The sequence below is a fragment of the Centroberyx gerrardi genome, chromosome 15 (genome assembly GCF_048128805.1).
Source record: "Centroberyx gerrardi isolate f3 chromosome 15, fCenGer3.hap1.cur.20231027, whole genome shotgun sequence".
NCBI classification, from domain to species: domain Eukaryota; kingdom Metazoa; phylum Chordata; class Actinopteri; order Beryciformes; family Berycidae; genus Centroberyx; species Centroberyx gerrardi.
The window spans coordinates 15,903,592-15,918,308 of record NC_136011.1 but is presented as its reverse complement, the minus strand read 5'-3'; the positions used below and the strand labels follow the sequence as shown (position 1 = coordinate 15,918,308).

At 40.6% G+C, this 14,717-nt stretch overlaps 1 protein-coding gene across 1 annotated transcript; it reads right to left on the bottom strand.

Annotated features, from left to right (window-relative positions):
* Positions 1-616: 616 nt before the first annotated feature.
* chst3a (carbohydrate (chondroitin 6) sulfotransferase 3a) lies at positions 617-6,988 on the bottom strand. Its single transcript, XM_071908176.2, has 4 exons — positions 6,533-6,988; positions 3,824-4,031; positions 2,587-3,135; positions 617-2,453 (listed from the first exon to the last, which is right to left on the bottom strand). Exons 2-4 carry the CDS (start codon positions 3,901-3,903, stop codon positions 1,751-1,753), a joined length of 1,332 nt encoding a protein of 443 aa, XP_071764277.2. The 5' UTR covers positions 3,904-4,031; positions 6,533-6,988; the 3' UTR covers positions 617-1,750.
* Between the last annotated feature and the right edge of the window lie 7,729 nt (positions 6,989-14,717).

The window sequence follows — 14,717 nt, the reverse complement described above, 5'->3', positions numbered from 1 at the left end:
CCAGCTAGGACTTTCTGAGGAAAAATCCTCTGGTACACGGAAAGTGATGCGTTTTGCATTTATGGAAACCTCAACAATGGTTTGTTTGGAAAAAACAGAAGAACAGGGTAGTTAGGTAGTAGCAATAGCCACCATAGCTAAACAGACAAAGACTGGTACCTACATAAAGTCAACCTTCATCAACAGCAAATCCAAGTAAAAAGAAACAGATTAATTGCTCAGAGGAAGGCAAGCGTGTTAAAAAGGAAAGCGACCGTCTCAAAAGTCGACAAAGTAGAGTGAACATCATGCCTTTCAAAGATGAAAAGCACTCCAAGATGAGTAGGGACTGTGGAGAGATGCAGATGTGCCTCTTTTTTTTGGACTCGTAGGTCAACAAGTTAACTGCCAATTTTTTGGTAGTCAAAACATCAAGTAAATGTTTCGCAACTAATTTGAATACCGGAAAAGCTGTCTGTTTAGCTCAGTTTCATAAGTTCCGTGTTAGCTCGGTTAACAGATTAAAAGTACTTACGTTGTTCTATTGCTAATGTTACTGTAAGCAGTCACTGCCTTCTGTTGATATATCATTATTGGTTGAGTATTTGCTTGCGGCTATCGATTGTAATAGATACATACTAGTAATGCAATTCAACTGTTATCACATAATTTTATAAAACATACAATATTAAATATATGTATATAGTGTAGATAATCATATCTGTAGACATGTTTGCTCTTAGGCACTGTCTGTTGCTCTGTTATTTGTAGTCGCTTCACTAGTCTCAGTAGAACAGCCCATGCTTGTTTGACTCTCACCGATTATGACTTTAAGGGTTACAGTAGGACCACACTTCAGTTCATAACCTTATGAATATCTTTAATCTGTCCTTATTTGACCTCTTTTCTATGGCATGTTGGGTTGGCACAAGTGAATTACATTACAAACAAATTGCTATATATGGCATTTGGTTGAAGACATCAAGATCATATTTTGGCACAGCATAAGATATGGACTATCATTATTAAGATACCACAAAATACAATTTCACATTCACTTCACCTGAGTCAAATATGTAAAGCCATATAAAAAGTAGATCAGGTCTAAACTAAATAGATTCTATCAATCACCTAGTCTAGTGCATATCTATCAAAACACATATCAGGTTGAAATAGGCAGTGTTTAGCACTAACATCACAGACCATATAAACAGAAACATACCCTGCCCCCTCTTTCTCTCATACACACACACACACACACACACAAACAAAACACATACACATCAGTTTCACTGTGAAGGTAGTTTATCCCTGAAATTTGAATCTAAATATGATGAACTATCAATAAAGTCTTATAGGCTATGATAATATAATAATCTCTTACAAGCCAGGCTTGCCATCTATGCTTATTTCATTCATATGAAATATAGACCGTGACATAAAAAGCTTGAATACTAGCCTTCTCAGCAAACATAATTTGCAAATAAATATGTATTTTTCAAGTGACATGCTCATTATAAAAATGTTCAGATGCATAATTTAGCGCAAAGTTTATCCCTTCTGATTCCTTGAGGCACATAACTGGTAAGTATGGATACTTTTATATGTCCCAAATGCCCGGTCACCAGTAAAGCGGTGAGAAACTCTTTGTCTCTTGGCACAATTAGTTATCATTACTTTTGGTATGTGCAATATTACACCAATGGCACCTCCTGGCCCCGATCCATCATCTGCAGTGTTTTCTTCAACATTCACAGCTACGTCTTTGATGCTATGAGGAGCGAAACAGTTTCTCCTCAAGCAAGCTGATGGACTTATTGAGCAGTGACTTTTCATCGTCCACAAACCTGTACCCAAACAGCTTCATGGTGGGTCCGCACACCTTCTGCACTACCTGAGCCAGTTTGAAGGGTATGCTAAACCTCCACTTCTCTGCCTGCTCGGAGGAGTTCTTCTGGGTGGAGTAAACCCCGCTGGCTTCCTGTGTGGTCTGCGTGTTCCTCAGAATCCACTCCCTGGCTTGGGGACTGAATGGTATCCCTGTGAACCTGTACATCTCCTCCGCCTTCTGCATGGGGTAGCGGGCTATATCCTCATATCGCACCAGCATGTAGCGCCTCCTCAACCAGCTGGGTCGGCTCAGCCCCACCTCTGCAGACATCCGAATATGGTCACAGTTTCCCTTCAGCCTCTTCACCTCCTCGTCGTCTTCGGGCACCTGGCCGTCCTGCGCCCAGGCCTTCCACGTCTGGTACTTGGAGGAGAAAGCCACCATGCGGGAGGCTAAGATGGCCCGCGGATCTCGGACCAGCTGGATCACCCTCACGTCCAGGCGAGGGTCCTCTACTAAGGGACGCAGCGTGTCCAGCTGGCGCACACGGACAGTCTTAATGGCGTGGTGTCCCTTGGAGAGGCAGGATTCGGACGCAAGGGTCAAGTTGAGCGGCCCACAACGGCGTGTCTTACAATGGTACCTGGGCAAAGAGAGGGATGGTTTTTACATGATAATTACCTTGCCATAAAGGTACAATTTTAGTTCCTCTTTTAGATTCAACCAACACTATAAGCTTAATGAAGTATAGAGTATATCCAGAGAATTTACAATACCTCTCAAAAACATCTTTGACCACAGGAGTGCAGACAGGTTCTTCACACAGTGATAAACTAGACTCTCTGCGGAAAAGCGCCGGGGTGACGTGGTCCTCGGGCGGTGGAGAGATGAACTTCTCCAGAGGAGAGAAATCACACAGGAAGAGCCCCTGGAGTACATCCCTGTAGATTCCCGCCAACACTGTCCCGTTAGTGCCGCCTGTGGCCATGGTCAGCAGGCGCTCCACGTGCCACAAAGGCTCGAACAGGTAGAACATGTTCTCGCCGTGCTGGTTGAAGAACTCCCCCACAAATGAGGAGCCTGTTCTTGTGGTGGCCAACAGTAATATGTGCTTATGGCCGCCACTGTTGTTGTAGTTGCCTATATCATCCATTTCTTCCTCCTCCTGCTCCTCAGAGAGATAGGAGTAATTGACTTTTGCGTCAGTGAGTCTGGAGAGCAGCAGTTTGAGCATGGTCAGGGAGCCATTTTGTGTCGTGTTGTAGTCCAGAGGGGTTTGTGGGGTCTGCTGTGGAGTCTGTCTCTGGATCAGCTTATCAGAGACCCTGACAAGATACAGAGGCTTGATTAGCTAAAATCAATTTAATACACATGATGCAGCATACATTCCTGAGTCATCTTCTAACATTTTATATTTTCACCATTTAGCTGACACTCGTATACTGAGTGACTTACTGTACAGTGAGTTAGAGCTAGAGGCTGAGAGTCTTGCTCAATGACTCCTTGACAGTTACAAGAAGGTCTCTCTGGCTACCAGGCTACCTGCCACCCAAACCCAGAGTGGGCAGTACACCAACCTTCTTAGCATTTTTATGTTTTATTTAGAGAGTGGGAAAGCAGCTAGACATTTAGGGTAGCTGAGACACAGGACACTGGAGAGGGATCTCTTGTGGGATTCAGTCCTAAGCCAGTGGGGGCACACATGTATTTCCAGTGGTGGGGTACTTAACTACTCGTCTACTTCTTGCCAATTTTAAAAGGAGAGGAAGCAGACCACTCCCCTTAAGATACTTAGACATAGGACATAGGAGGGCAGGGGAGACACAGAAGCCAAGGCTTTGGCAGGATTTTAGGCCAGCAGGGGTATATGTGGATCTAAACAGAGGCCTCAACCCTTGTAAATAGTGGTTATTTCCCCAGGAAGTATGACTCCATTCAAAGGATTCAATTTTAACATCTCTAGCAACTCATCTTCTCCAACAACACCCTCTTACAGACTGATCATTCTCTTACCTTGACAAGATGTTGCTCTCCTTTTCAATGATGACCAGGGCCACGATACAGATGAAGACTATAGCATACTTGGTCTTCATTCTTAAGTCTTGGGTCTGTGACGGGACGTCTAGACAGTCTTTGCGTTGGTCGATGGTGGCTGTCTTGAAGAAGCCTGCTCACTCAGTTCTCTGGTCATAGCTTGTCATGCGGTGGATGAAGCCTCATTCTGCAATAACGAAAGTAGTTGATGAGAAAAGCTTAAAGCAGAAAGATTGAAAAATAAAACCTGAATATGTAAAATATATGTGATTCCTGATGTTATGACGACACTTAAAAGAAGACAAAATAACCCATTGCTTGGTGGAAAACAAGTCCTAGCTTGCTTCTATATAAAGCCTTTGAATGCCACTATGCATCATGCTTCATATTGCTTAATGCTGTAGTCATCATGCAAACTGTTACGTATTTGGCTGAAGTCGTGGGAAGCCTTTCACGGATATAGAGGATGGGTGAAGATAAAGCTGAAAATGAGAGGCAGTGATACTCTACACTCTATCATGAAATCATCATACAAGAGACACATGACTCATCTGAATTGCGGTGAAGACACGAGACGTCATAAGAAGAATGGGAGAGAAACACAAGAGAGAAACTGAACTTATCACCTGAACTCAACCAGTAATTTTTGATGTCAAAACGCAGTTGCATTCATCTGAAGGCTCAGTAATGTGATAGCATACAACAGACAACTTTGTTGTAAACCTGTCTGCCTCAAATGTCAGAACCTAAGAAAAAGATAGTGTATCTTTCCAGAGAGAGAGAGAGAGAGAGAGAGAGAGTAAGAGAGAGTGTGTGTGAGAGAAAGTGTGAGAGAGAGTGTGAGAGATAGTGTTAATGTAAACAGGGATGTGTTTCAGTGCCAGCACACAGTGGAACACTTCCACATGGCACTGAATCAAAATGCCAAACATGGAGGGGACACAGCAAATTTAGATTCCAGATTCCAGATTCAACACACCCATTTCTTCATCAACAATTTGAACTCAAAAGAGAACTCTGATTTATGATGTACACATACTGGTAGCGCAGTGACACCTCAGTACCGCCCCATTTACAAGTGACAGAAACAATCATCTCTAATAAACCAAAGTGTGTCATAGTTGTGAAATTAAAATTGCAGCACAAGCACCAACATGTAGAAGTGGATCGATTGTTTAACAGGAAGTGCATAGGACACAGGGCATGTCTGAGCTTGGCAGGATCAAAACCGAGAATTGCGTATTGCAATAACAGATAAGTTTCCATCCTATGGGAGCACTGGCAGGGCCATGGACAAAGGCTATTCATGTTACATGAATTCAAGGCTGTTATAGTAAAACTGCATGAAGGACTACACCACATTCACATAGCCATACCAGCTGGCCAAAGGAATATGTTTTCTTTTACCACAATGGTGCCACATTGCACTTCTCTAAGACCCTTGAACAACTGTGCGACTCTGACATTGGGTTTCATTTCTTGCCAATCTGAAATTAAATGCAACTGAATACAATGAATCTCTGGATGATCATTTCTCTGTTTGGAGGCTGTTTTTCACTTTACCGAAAATGAAATGTAGACTATGCAAAAACATCCCCACCATTTGGACCTGTCAAGAGAGTGAATCATTTCTACAAAGCGTATCATTAAGGGAAAAGACTCAGTTTTCAAGCCGTTGTGGAGTGATTGTGTGCTCTGTAAGTAAATATCACCCAATTATCTGAGCTTAATACGCCATAGCCGTCAAACTGTCAGGCTGAAGCACTTGAGCTGAGTGCTTTTACATATTCAAGAGTCACTGAAGCGTTTGGCAAATCTGACTATCTGCTCAAGCAGAAACACACATCACTCTGTTTATCATCTCACTACAAATTACATTAATGGCTGCCTTCAAAGCCTTGAAGCAGCGTCTCATGGAGATGCTGCAGTCTAAATTCCAATGAAAGCTTTGCTGTTCATCCACGAGTGCAAGTGTAAACAATTAACTGTTCTGGGTAAATACTGAAAGCCATTATGATTTATCTAGCTCTCATCTATGATGTCCATATGGATTTGTTTTATTTTAGTTTTGATGTGGCTTAGACCCTTGATGTGGCAAAAAGCATCCTAGCAATGCCATTTGGAGATAGATGAAAACTAACCTTGTGTGTGAGTGCGTGTGCGTGTGCATTTGATAATGTACCAGTGACTTAGGGGGAGGGGGGTTAATAATAGGCGCATCCTCCATTGCTACCATTTCCACCACTACACATGACTGAACCAAAATGAATACAGCCTAATAAATGGTTCTGCATACTATAAATCTGTGGTGCACTAAGGAGATGAGCGCTTTTACACATTCAAAACTGGGGGAGAAAAAAGGTTATGTGAGCGACTAAAGCATTATTGATTAGTGGAATAAGACACGACATACTCAGACCCCATATTGCGCAATCGTCGTTTATTAAGCCGATATAACCTGCATCATATGATGGAACCTACACTTTAAGACAAGAATGTTTCGACAGTATGGGAAATGATGATATAACGTTATCCTATCATCACAGCTGTAGCGTACGCGCTGAATAACAGGATGTTGACATGCTCTATTGTGTACCGGCTCTAAAGGGTATTTTTACGCTTTGAAACACATCCTACCAGAGAATGAGAAAGAAACGAAGACAGGGAGATGTAGTGGACGCTACAAACCTTTAGCTGATCTCTCGGCAGTCAATGAAAATGTTCCTGATCTTCTTAGAAACAGTATCGTCCCTCGTAGCATCTTGCTGCATTGTCTTGAGCAAGCGGGCGACACACTGCCTCATTGTATCCTCGGACGCGGGTTCCTCTCTTCTGCCAAATGAATGAAAAGCAGCCGTAAAATCAGGACGAAGGCGCGGACGTCTCGGAGAAACATCTACATTAACGGAGCAGGGCACGTCCAGCGAAAATACGTTATTAAGAAAAACCTGATTTCGACTCAGATTTTTGACTAAATCGAAGCGTTTCTGTGAACGCAGTGTCGCAGGTTATTAAGATTTTGCCGATGTATCTCAACCCCTGATAAAAGCAATTGCCTGAGAATGATATTTGTTTTAAAATATCATCGCTTCAAAACTTTTATGCCAACTTTTGATGTGTTCGACTCCGGTGCACAGAGCGAGTTCACTGTGGGCACGCTTCACGTCACTGCTCTCCTTGCTTGGGACATCCTGTGTAGGGGAGGTCACGTGGTCCCAAATCACCCTGCAATTTTGGATAACGACCTTCCTTGTTGTACAAAAAGTGCCTCCAGAATATTTTTGAATCTATCCCATCCAACCTACATTGTAATCTGTGGCATAATTCCGTTCTGGAATATTTTCAATATCAGTTCACTTGCTCTCAAACATAACAGGCAAAGTGCACAGAGCACGTGCGGCTGCGTTTACATTGAGCCCTTTATTACACTACTAATCAGAATAATAGCCCAATGTAACCACCTCAATCAGAATAAACCGGCTCATTCCGAATTAAATCTCATTCCGTTTGAAAGGACTGTTATGAACCTTTTATAATCCGTTCGACAGATAAAAATGTGAACGCTCATTCTGATCACTTTGTTTGGTTGGAATATCGATATTCTCCCTGCACGTGCTCACCCATTTGAGGTAAGTGACGTAATTGACGTTGGCTGGTTTCCGGGATCTGAATCATGGCGGGTACCAAACAAATCTGGGCTGCGGTCGGAGTGGGGTAGGCCTACTACTCACACTACAGGCTATTTTACCCAGCACAACAAACAGTTTAAGGGATTTCAACCAGTGTATGTAATGTTCCTCAAACTATAGAAGTTTAATTAATTATTTATTAATTAATTAGTCAATTCCTGTGCACTGATCTGTTGGAAGTCGCAGGCTATAGGACAGAGTGGATTTGCAGATAGCCTAGATCTCCATCTCTGTTCATTCTTAAAAAACAAACAAAAAACAACAACAACACGTAATCATAATTTTTGGGTGTTTGCAAAGTAATACGCTCAGTTTATTGCCTGTTTTGGTCTTGTCTGGAACAGGAATCAGATGGTTCTGCTCTCGGCCTTGACTTGGTCTAACCGTCTTTGGACCTGACCTTGACTTGAACTCGTCTGGACTGACTAGCTCTGATAGGGTTTCGGTTGCCTTTTGGCCTGTAAAACGTGCTGTTGTCCGACAAATAAAAAAATTCGTCGGCCAAACTGTACGGCAGAAAATATGACAAATCAATCAATCAATAGCCTAATTAAATGATATCGCGTGACCTGTAAAACTTGTTGCTGGCACCGTGGTTAGCATGGCAATTTATAGCCTACAGACATTTCTCCATACTTTACACAGAACAAATGGGCCTACTGGGTCAGGTCGGGCTTTTCTCCTGCTTTTCTCCTCGGTCGTCAGGTGGGTCAGGGTCAGTAACGTTAGATTACAAAGTAACGGACAGCCGATAGAATGTTATGTTATAGAATGTTATAAACCACTAGAATGAAAAGCATGTAGGCTGAGAAAATAAATGCAACCAAGGATATTCTCATTCATCAGAATCACTGACAGTAAAAAACAAAACAAAACAAAAAAACACCATAATGCTTTGGGTGTTAAAATGTGTTGTGAACTTTAAAACACTTTAATGTCATCCCAGGAAGAGTGCTGTTGACAAGACCATCATCCAGTCAGTCATCAACTTCCTGTAACTGTCACCTTCTGGTTTGGGACTGCATCTGCCTGAACCAAAGGGTAAGTTTTAGTGAATTGTCTGATCATTGGATATCTGGTAGGGATTCTGGTAGGGGGGGTCATCAGCTTTTCAGAAGAGTCAGTCCCATCAGCCAAAATGTTCAGGCCCACCACCACTACCAGCCACCTGAACAGCATCTAGGCTAAGCCGTGGCTCTTGTCAATCAGTAGCCCATTACCTCCCACATAATGTATGCCCTGCTTCACATTGTACATCAACCCCTGTCATGCCAAAAATGTGCACTCTGCTTCTGCTTACATTTGCAATCACTCTTTGTACTGATGAACCTTGAAATACCTTGAAGTACTCTAATCATTTTATCATGCCTTATTTTATCCTTCACAGTCCTGACAACCAAGTTCTACATTCGCTAAATTTATACCAATTAATCTCTGTAAATATTCCCCTTTTTCTGTGGATTCCCATATTTACATATTTGATCGTGGAGAGTTCTTTGTGAAAGTCTGTGTGTCGCCTGTATTGTCTGAAAAGTAGCGTAATAATAATGATCGCACCTATCTGCAGTTCTAGATAAATATATTTCTGGTACATATAAATGCACAGTAAAAGGCAATTCAGTTGAAAGTGACTCAGACAGTGTAACTTGGTTTTTACGTTAAGTGTTTGAGCTCACCACCATTTTTGACCACTTGGAGGCAGCAGTGTAAAAGAGTGCAGGACACTGTAGTTCTGTATCAGAGAAGGACATTCAGCAGGAGAGAGCACAGGCTTAGATGTAGCACTGATGGCCAACATACATCAGTATCCTTTAAAAAAAAAAAGATTGATGAACCTTATATTCACAGGTAATCCATCTGTTTTGGCTAAATTAAGTCAATGGGAAATGTTGAATAGAACTAACTTGCTTCAAATTTACTACAGCATAGTTGTCTTACAGTGTCAGGAATCCAGTGTGCCATATCAACATGTCATTTTTCCACCTACAATATTTTGCTCAACAAATGGATGCAACACAGAAATGTTCACAATGATGACACAATTACTGTATCTCAGTCAAACAGTCAGAGCTAAATGAATGGGTAACTATTTGAATTGAATGAGTGGTATAAACTCTATGAAGTTCTATCAAATTATCTTCAGTGAGAAATCTCACAGATTGAGTCTCATCAAGAGTTTGGGCTAATCTGTATTAGCGAGTGCGTGGGATTAAAGTGGACAACAATTTCATCAATGCTTGTTACAATTAGCCTAAATAAGGCAATGCATGTCAGGAAATACAAATAAGATAATTGGGATGTTGGATCCTTTTTAATGCCTGTCAGATCTACAAATACTTGTTTGTTATTTTCTAAGTTCTTAATAAATATCTTGAATGTGAATGACAGGGAACTGTAGTTTTGTTTAACTAGTTAATATCATCATTTCAACTTTATTTTTGTACAGTGAGTGCCTCTTGGTGAAAGCTCATATAATATTAGACCTGGGGATTTGCTTTCTAACAAAACAGTGGTTGAATAAACAATATCAGATCATTTTTTTAGGAGGCGTTAAGCAGCTTATCACTTTTGTATCAACTACAAAACCACTATACTTTGCTTTGGTCTCATCAAGCTTATTTCACGTACCGTTTTATGTGTTTGTATGTGATTTGTAATGTAATTGTACTGTTCTAGGCATGGTGCCTTATTTTAATAAGGTTTCACTCTGTCATGGAAGTTATTGCGGTTTGCTGTTACCATGCACACTCCCAGTGAGGGAGTGCCCCAGGGCACTGTTAAAATCAAACTGAGGCCTTCAAATAGGACTAACACGTTCATAAATTATCTTAACACCACAAAAGACAGTTCTTACTTTCACCTGCTGGTAGTAGTCATTTCAGTCAATGACAATTCCTGCAGAAGTATTGTGTTATGTTTTTTACTTTGTGACTGATTTTTGCGTCATTCATGACCCTGACCATTAACACTGCTTTAGCACTATCTGCTCTCAGGAGGTTTATGAAATGAAAAGGCTGTATTTAAACAACCTATACTGTACATGGTGAGATTAAAAGAGTGACCTAGTTTTAGAGTGGACCAGGACTAAAAGCGAACCTTTGCCCTTGGCGAACCGCACCAGAGATTATCAATAATAATCCAAAATGGTAAAGCTGAATTGGGTATCTTGAGCACAGGTGTTCCAAACAGACAGAATAATCCTGCAGTGACACAAGTAGGCTAAAAAATATTTAATGTTTCCGTGTCTATTTTTGACATGGTAAATTATCTCGTAATATTCCAAGTAAGCATTGGATTTGCTTATGTAATCTAAAATGCAGGTTGAAAAACTCAGATCTTTGTTGTCATAAGGTGATTGAGCAATGCAGTATTTTGTTTTTACCATCACAAAAATAAATATTTGCGCTGATAATAATCTTACCAATGTACTGTACAGATCGCTTGAGAAACTGCACAGTTTGAAGCATATCATCACGTGGTATTATTTTTGTTAAGATAATTATTTGTTTTTATGAATTTCCACTGAAGTGAATCTTCCATTTCTCTGAGATGATGAATAACATTTTAGGCCATCCTTTGGATTCTTGTAATCCAAAACGTTCTCGATGTCTTGGTGATAAACAAATTGTTATTTGTTAGTCTACATTCATGTGACATTTTTTCTGCACCCTCACGTTTCAGAGACATGAACAGGACTAGAGCCAAACTAATTCTACTTGCAGCCCCTCTGTCAACATCGCTTCTTGATAGACGGCCAGAATCGTGCTCTACTTCAGCTAGATGTGTAATGTAATCATGTACAACAAACACGGATATTGCTCAGGAAAACATTTTCATGTAATTTGAAGATAAAATATTTTAAAATACTAATACCATTATTTTATTATGATCAAATAACCAATCACATCGTGTGCAATAACTTAAACCTCACAGCAGAATGTGGCTTATATCTTTCCTTCTTGCACTCAAGGAAAAAAACCTTTATCCACTTTCATGGCAATAAGCTTTATTTAGCTTTAGTATCTGTGTTCCATCCTCTGCTGTATCATCATGCTTGACATTCCTTACTTAAAAATTTCTCTTAGTTCCTGGAATTTTGTTTCCGCATTGCTTCTAAACCCTTTAAGGTCGATATCCCGTTGGACGTGGGGCCGTGACAGCGGTGGCCCATCTGGTCAAGGCCAGACTAAGGTTGTCGCGGTGGGCGGTGTTACCGGTGGCATTCGGTTTTGGAGTCCACACCGGTGACATTAGCCCCACACCGGGAATACCATTATTTTGTATTTTGTAAAATAAAAGCACATATTCAAAGCTTCCATGTTCAAGTTAGGCTACAAAATGATAAATGGACATACTAACAACATACTGATCACTAAATCTGATCACTAATATGACAGATTAGGATGAATAGGATTAATTATTTGTCCTTACCTAGTGACAGCAATGTGTCCAGTACAATCCAATGGTAGCCTAAAGAAGGGCAATATGCCAGAATCTGCACTGCACTCACATTAACTACCTGAGTGTTGAGCAGTGTTATAAATCGCTGATTAAAAAGTGTTATGTTTACAAATGCCGTTAACGTGAGTTTGGAGAGGAATTATAAGTTTCACTTTCATTGTAGTGACGCTGACTTTGATAGCGCTTAGACCCTCTAGTGGCGACAGGCGGTATAACCGGTGTGACCGGCGTTGAGGAGGGAAATGACAAAATGACACCACCGTGACAACTCTAGGCCAGACATGATATGAGATGTTCCACAGCCGTGTCAGTGGCTGATAAGAATATTTCAGGAGGAAAAATTGAAAAACACTGAGCCTATTTGACAAAGGTTTGTCCTTGTGTATGTCCATAATCCATATCGGACGATGCACGTGCAGCGACACACTAAAGCGTTCAGCACCGGCCAGAGAATTTCCCATGGGCAGCCTAATGGCTCTGTCCCCAAGAGGAACAAAGAGGTCAGCCCGTGCTGCTGTGATTGAAGGCACGGGATTAGAAACTAAGAAGATGACTAGAGATGAGCAGTGAGCCTTTATCCTTATGATATTTTACAGTGATCAGTGCAAAGACAGTCGCACATATGTCTAAAGCTTCAGTGACAGGTTTTAATGGTACTACAGCGTATGTGCAGGTCTTATATTTTAAAACAAAGTTCACTGTTGATGATAGATGATGAAAAACATCAAGGTGAATCCAAATGGTATTGCACGCTATATCCAACATGCCCACTAGTCTACCAGGATCTGTGGCTGCTTTTGGCAATATTGTGTGTGCTAATTGCGCTGCACATTTATGTCTGATTGACCCTGTGTCTCCAACAGACAGGCCCTGTGCATTACAAGATGAGGAGGGATTAAAGCACAGTGGGTTAATCTGTAGGCCTGCCATCTGCCAGCACCATGAGAATTAAACCTGAAACCACGGCCATGACAACAATCACACAGAGGTAACCTGACAGGTGATCTTTTGCAGTGAATGTATATTGTGAATACAGTATGAAATATCTTCATATTGTACATCAGAGGAGGTAAAAATCATTGATGTACTTTGAATGCATTGTATTCCCTGTATATTAGCTTTCACATCTGAAATGTCTCCCTGTATATTTAGGGAATCTGACTGCTGGCAAAAGTCACTGAGTTTAAATCATACACTGCTGCTGTTCCTAAAAATACATTTTTGGCTTTCATATCTGTGTATTGTTTTGCTTCCCATAATGACTGTGTGCCGACTTAGAGTTTGCAGAAAGCACAATTGGTGCACCGAGCAGCCATTGAGGTCATGCTATATACATTTGACTAATACCACTCAGATTATAAAGTAGATTTCATTTCACTATATGAAAATGCACTGTAAAAGGTTTACTCATGTGTGTAAATCCTCTTGCATGCAACATGTGTTGCAGCGTTTTACATCATCAAACAATTGTCTTGCAGCTTAAATGTTTCTTTTGTTTGTATACATACAGTACAGTATTTTAGAAATGGTAAAATATACATGTTTTTATTGTTTCTTAACAAGCATAGGTTTCATAACCCTGACTAATGCACTACATGTTAAATGTTGGTTTTACATTCCACAAATCTAATGGGAGAATGGAAGTGCCTATAGCTTTTTTGCTTGCATGCTTGCAGATCATGATCATGCAAGACAATTACAGACATTTTGAGTGGTATTCAGCCACTCAAGGTGTCTGGATGAGCAGAAAAGAAAAGGGAGTAAAACTAACTCACTAGTAAAAGTGAAGAAATAACTAATTGATGTGTTGGTGTTTGCAGAGAGATGATCTTTGTCAGAAGGAAGAGGATCACTAGGTAATTACTATATAACCCCTACTTGCAAGAGTACCTCAGGGGGCCAAATAAGATTATCAAACAAGAGGATTAGACAGCTTTGTTGCCTAAAATACCATTCAAAAAGTCCCAGAGAGGTATTAACTTAATAAATTAGGTTTTGATCCTCAACACACACAGTCTTGGTTAAGGAATAAATAAAAACAAACAAACAAGGAAACAAAGAAACATAAACAACCAGAATAAAGTGATAAACATGTAATTCTGCCATGTCTGTCAGTATCATTAATCCACCCTTTTGCAATTAACACTGTTTTCGGTATTCAACCACTTAAGATGTCTGGATTAGTGAGTAGAAGTTTCAGTTAACTCCCTACAAACTCCCATGATAGTATAGCTGTTGTCATACAAAGTACAGCTTTGAAGAAACCACTTTTGTTTTGTGTTGTGGGCATCTCTACATTATCTGTTGGGGGACAATCCAAGGAAAACGTGTCCATACTCACACAAAGCATGTAAAGAAACAAGCTCAACAGAAAATGGGTCCTCTCATCAGATCATTCACTGCTTTCCTCATGTTCTGTGTTGCGATTAATCTATTAATTGAAAAAATAGTGGGGTTTTCTGCCTAATGCAACAGATGGTTATGGAGTGCATAGCAGATGGTAAACACAATGGCCGAAATACTGGCCAGACAGTATGGATTCTGCCACATTTTTAATCCCACTATAGTGTCCATTAAAGAGTTTGACACAGCACTTTATCTGTAATTGCTTTTATTCAACAGACAGATCACAACAGTCACATTTTTCATTAGTTATACTACATTATAGACTTCAAAAGATGGTGTTTTGTAGCTGTTAATGCAATAATAACACAAGCAAAACA

Bases quoted from the DNA above. Each gene is read 5' to 3' on its own strand.
- chst3a (XM_071908176.2), bottom strand. From the start codon at position 3,903: ATGAAGACCAAGTATGCTATAGTCTTCATCTGTATCGTGGCCCTGGTC. The intron at 3,136-3,823 runs GTAAGAGAATGA...GTATCTTGTCAG, and splicing joins GAGAGCAACATCTTGTCAAG to GGTCTCTGATAAGCTGATCC. The intron at 2,454-2,586 runs GTATTGTAAATT...CTCTTTGCCCAG, and splicing joins GTCAAAGATGTTTTTGAGAG to GTACCATTGTAAGACACGCC.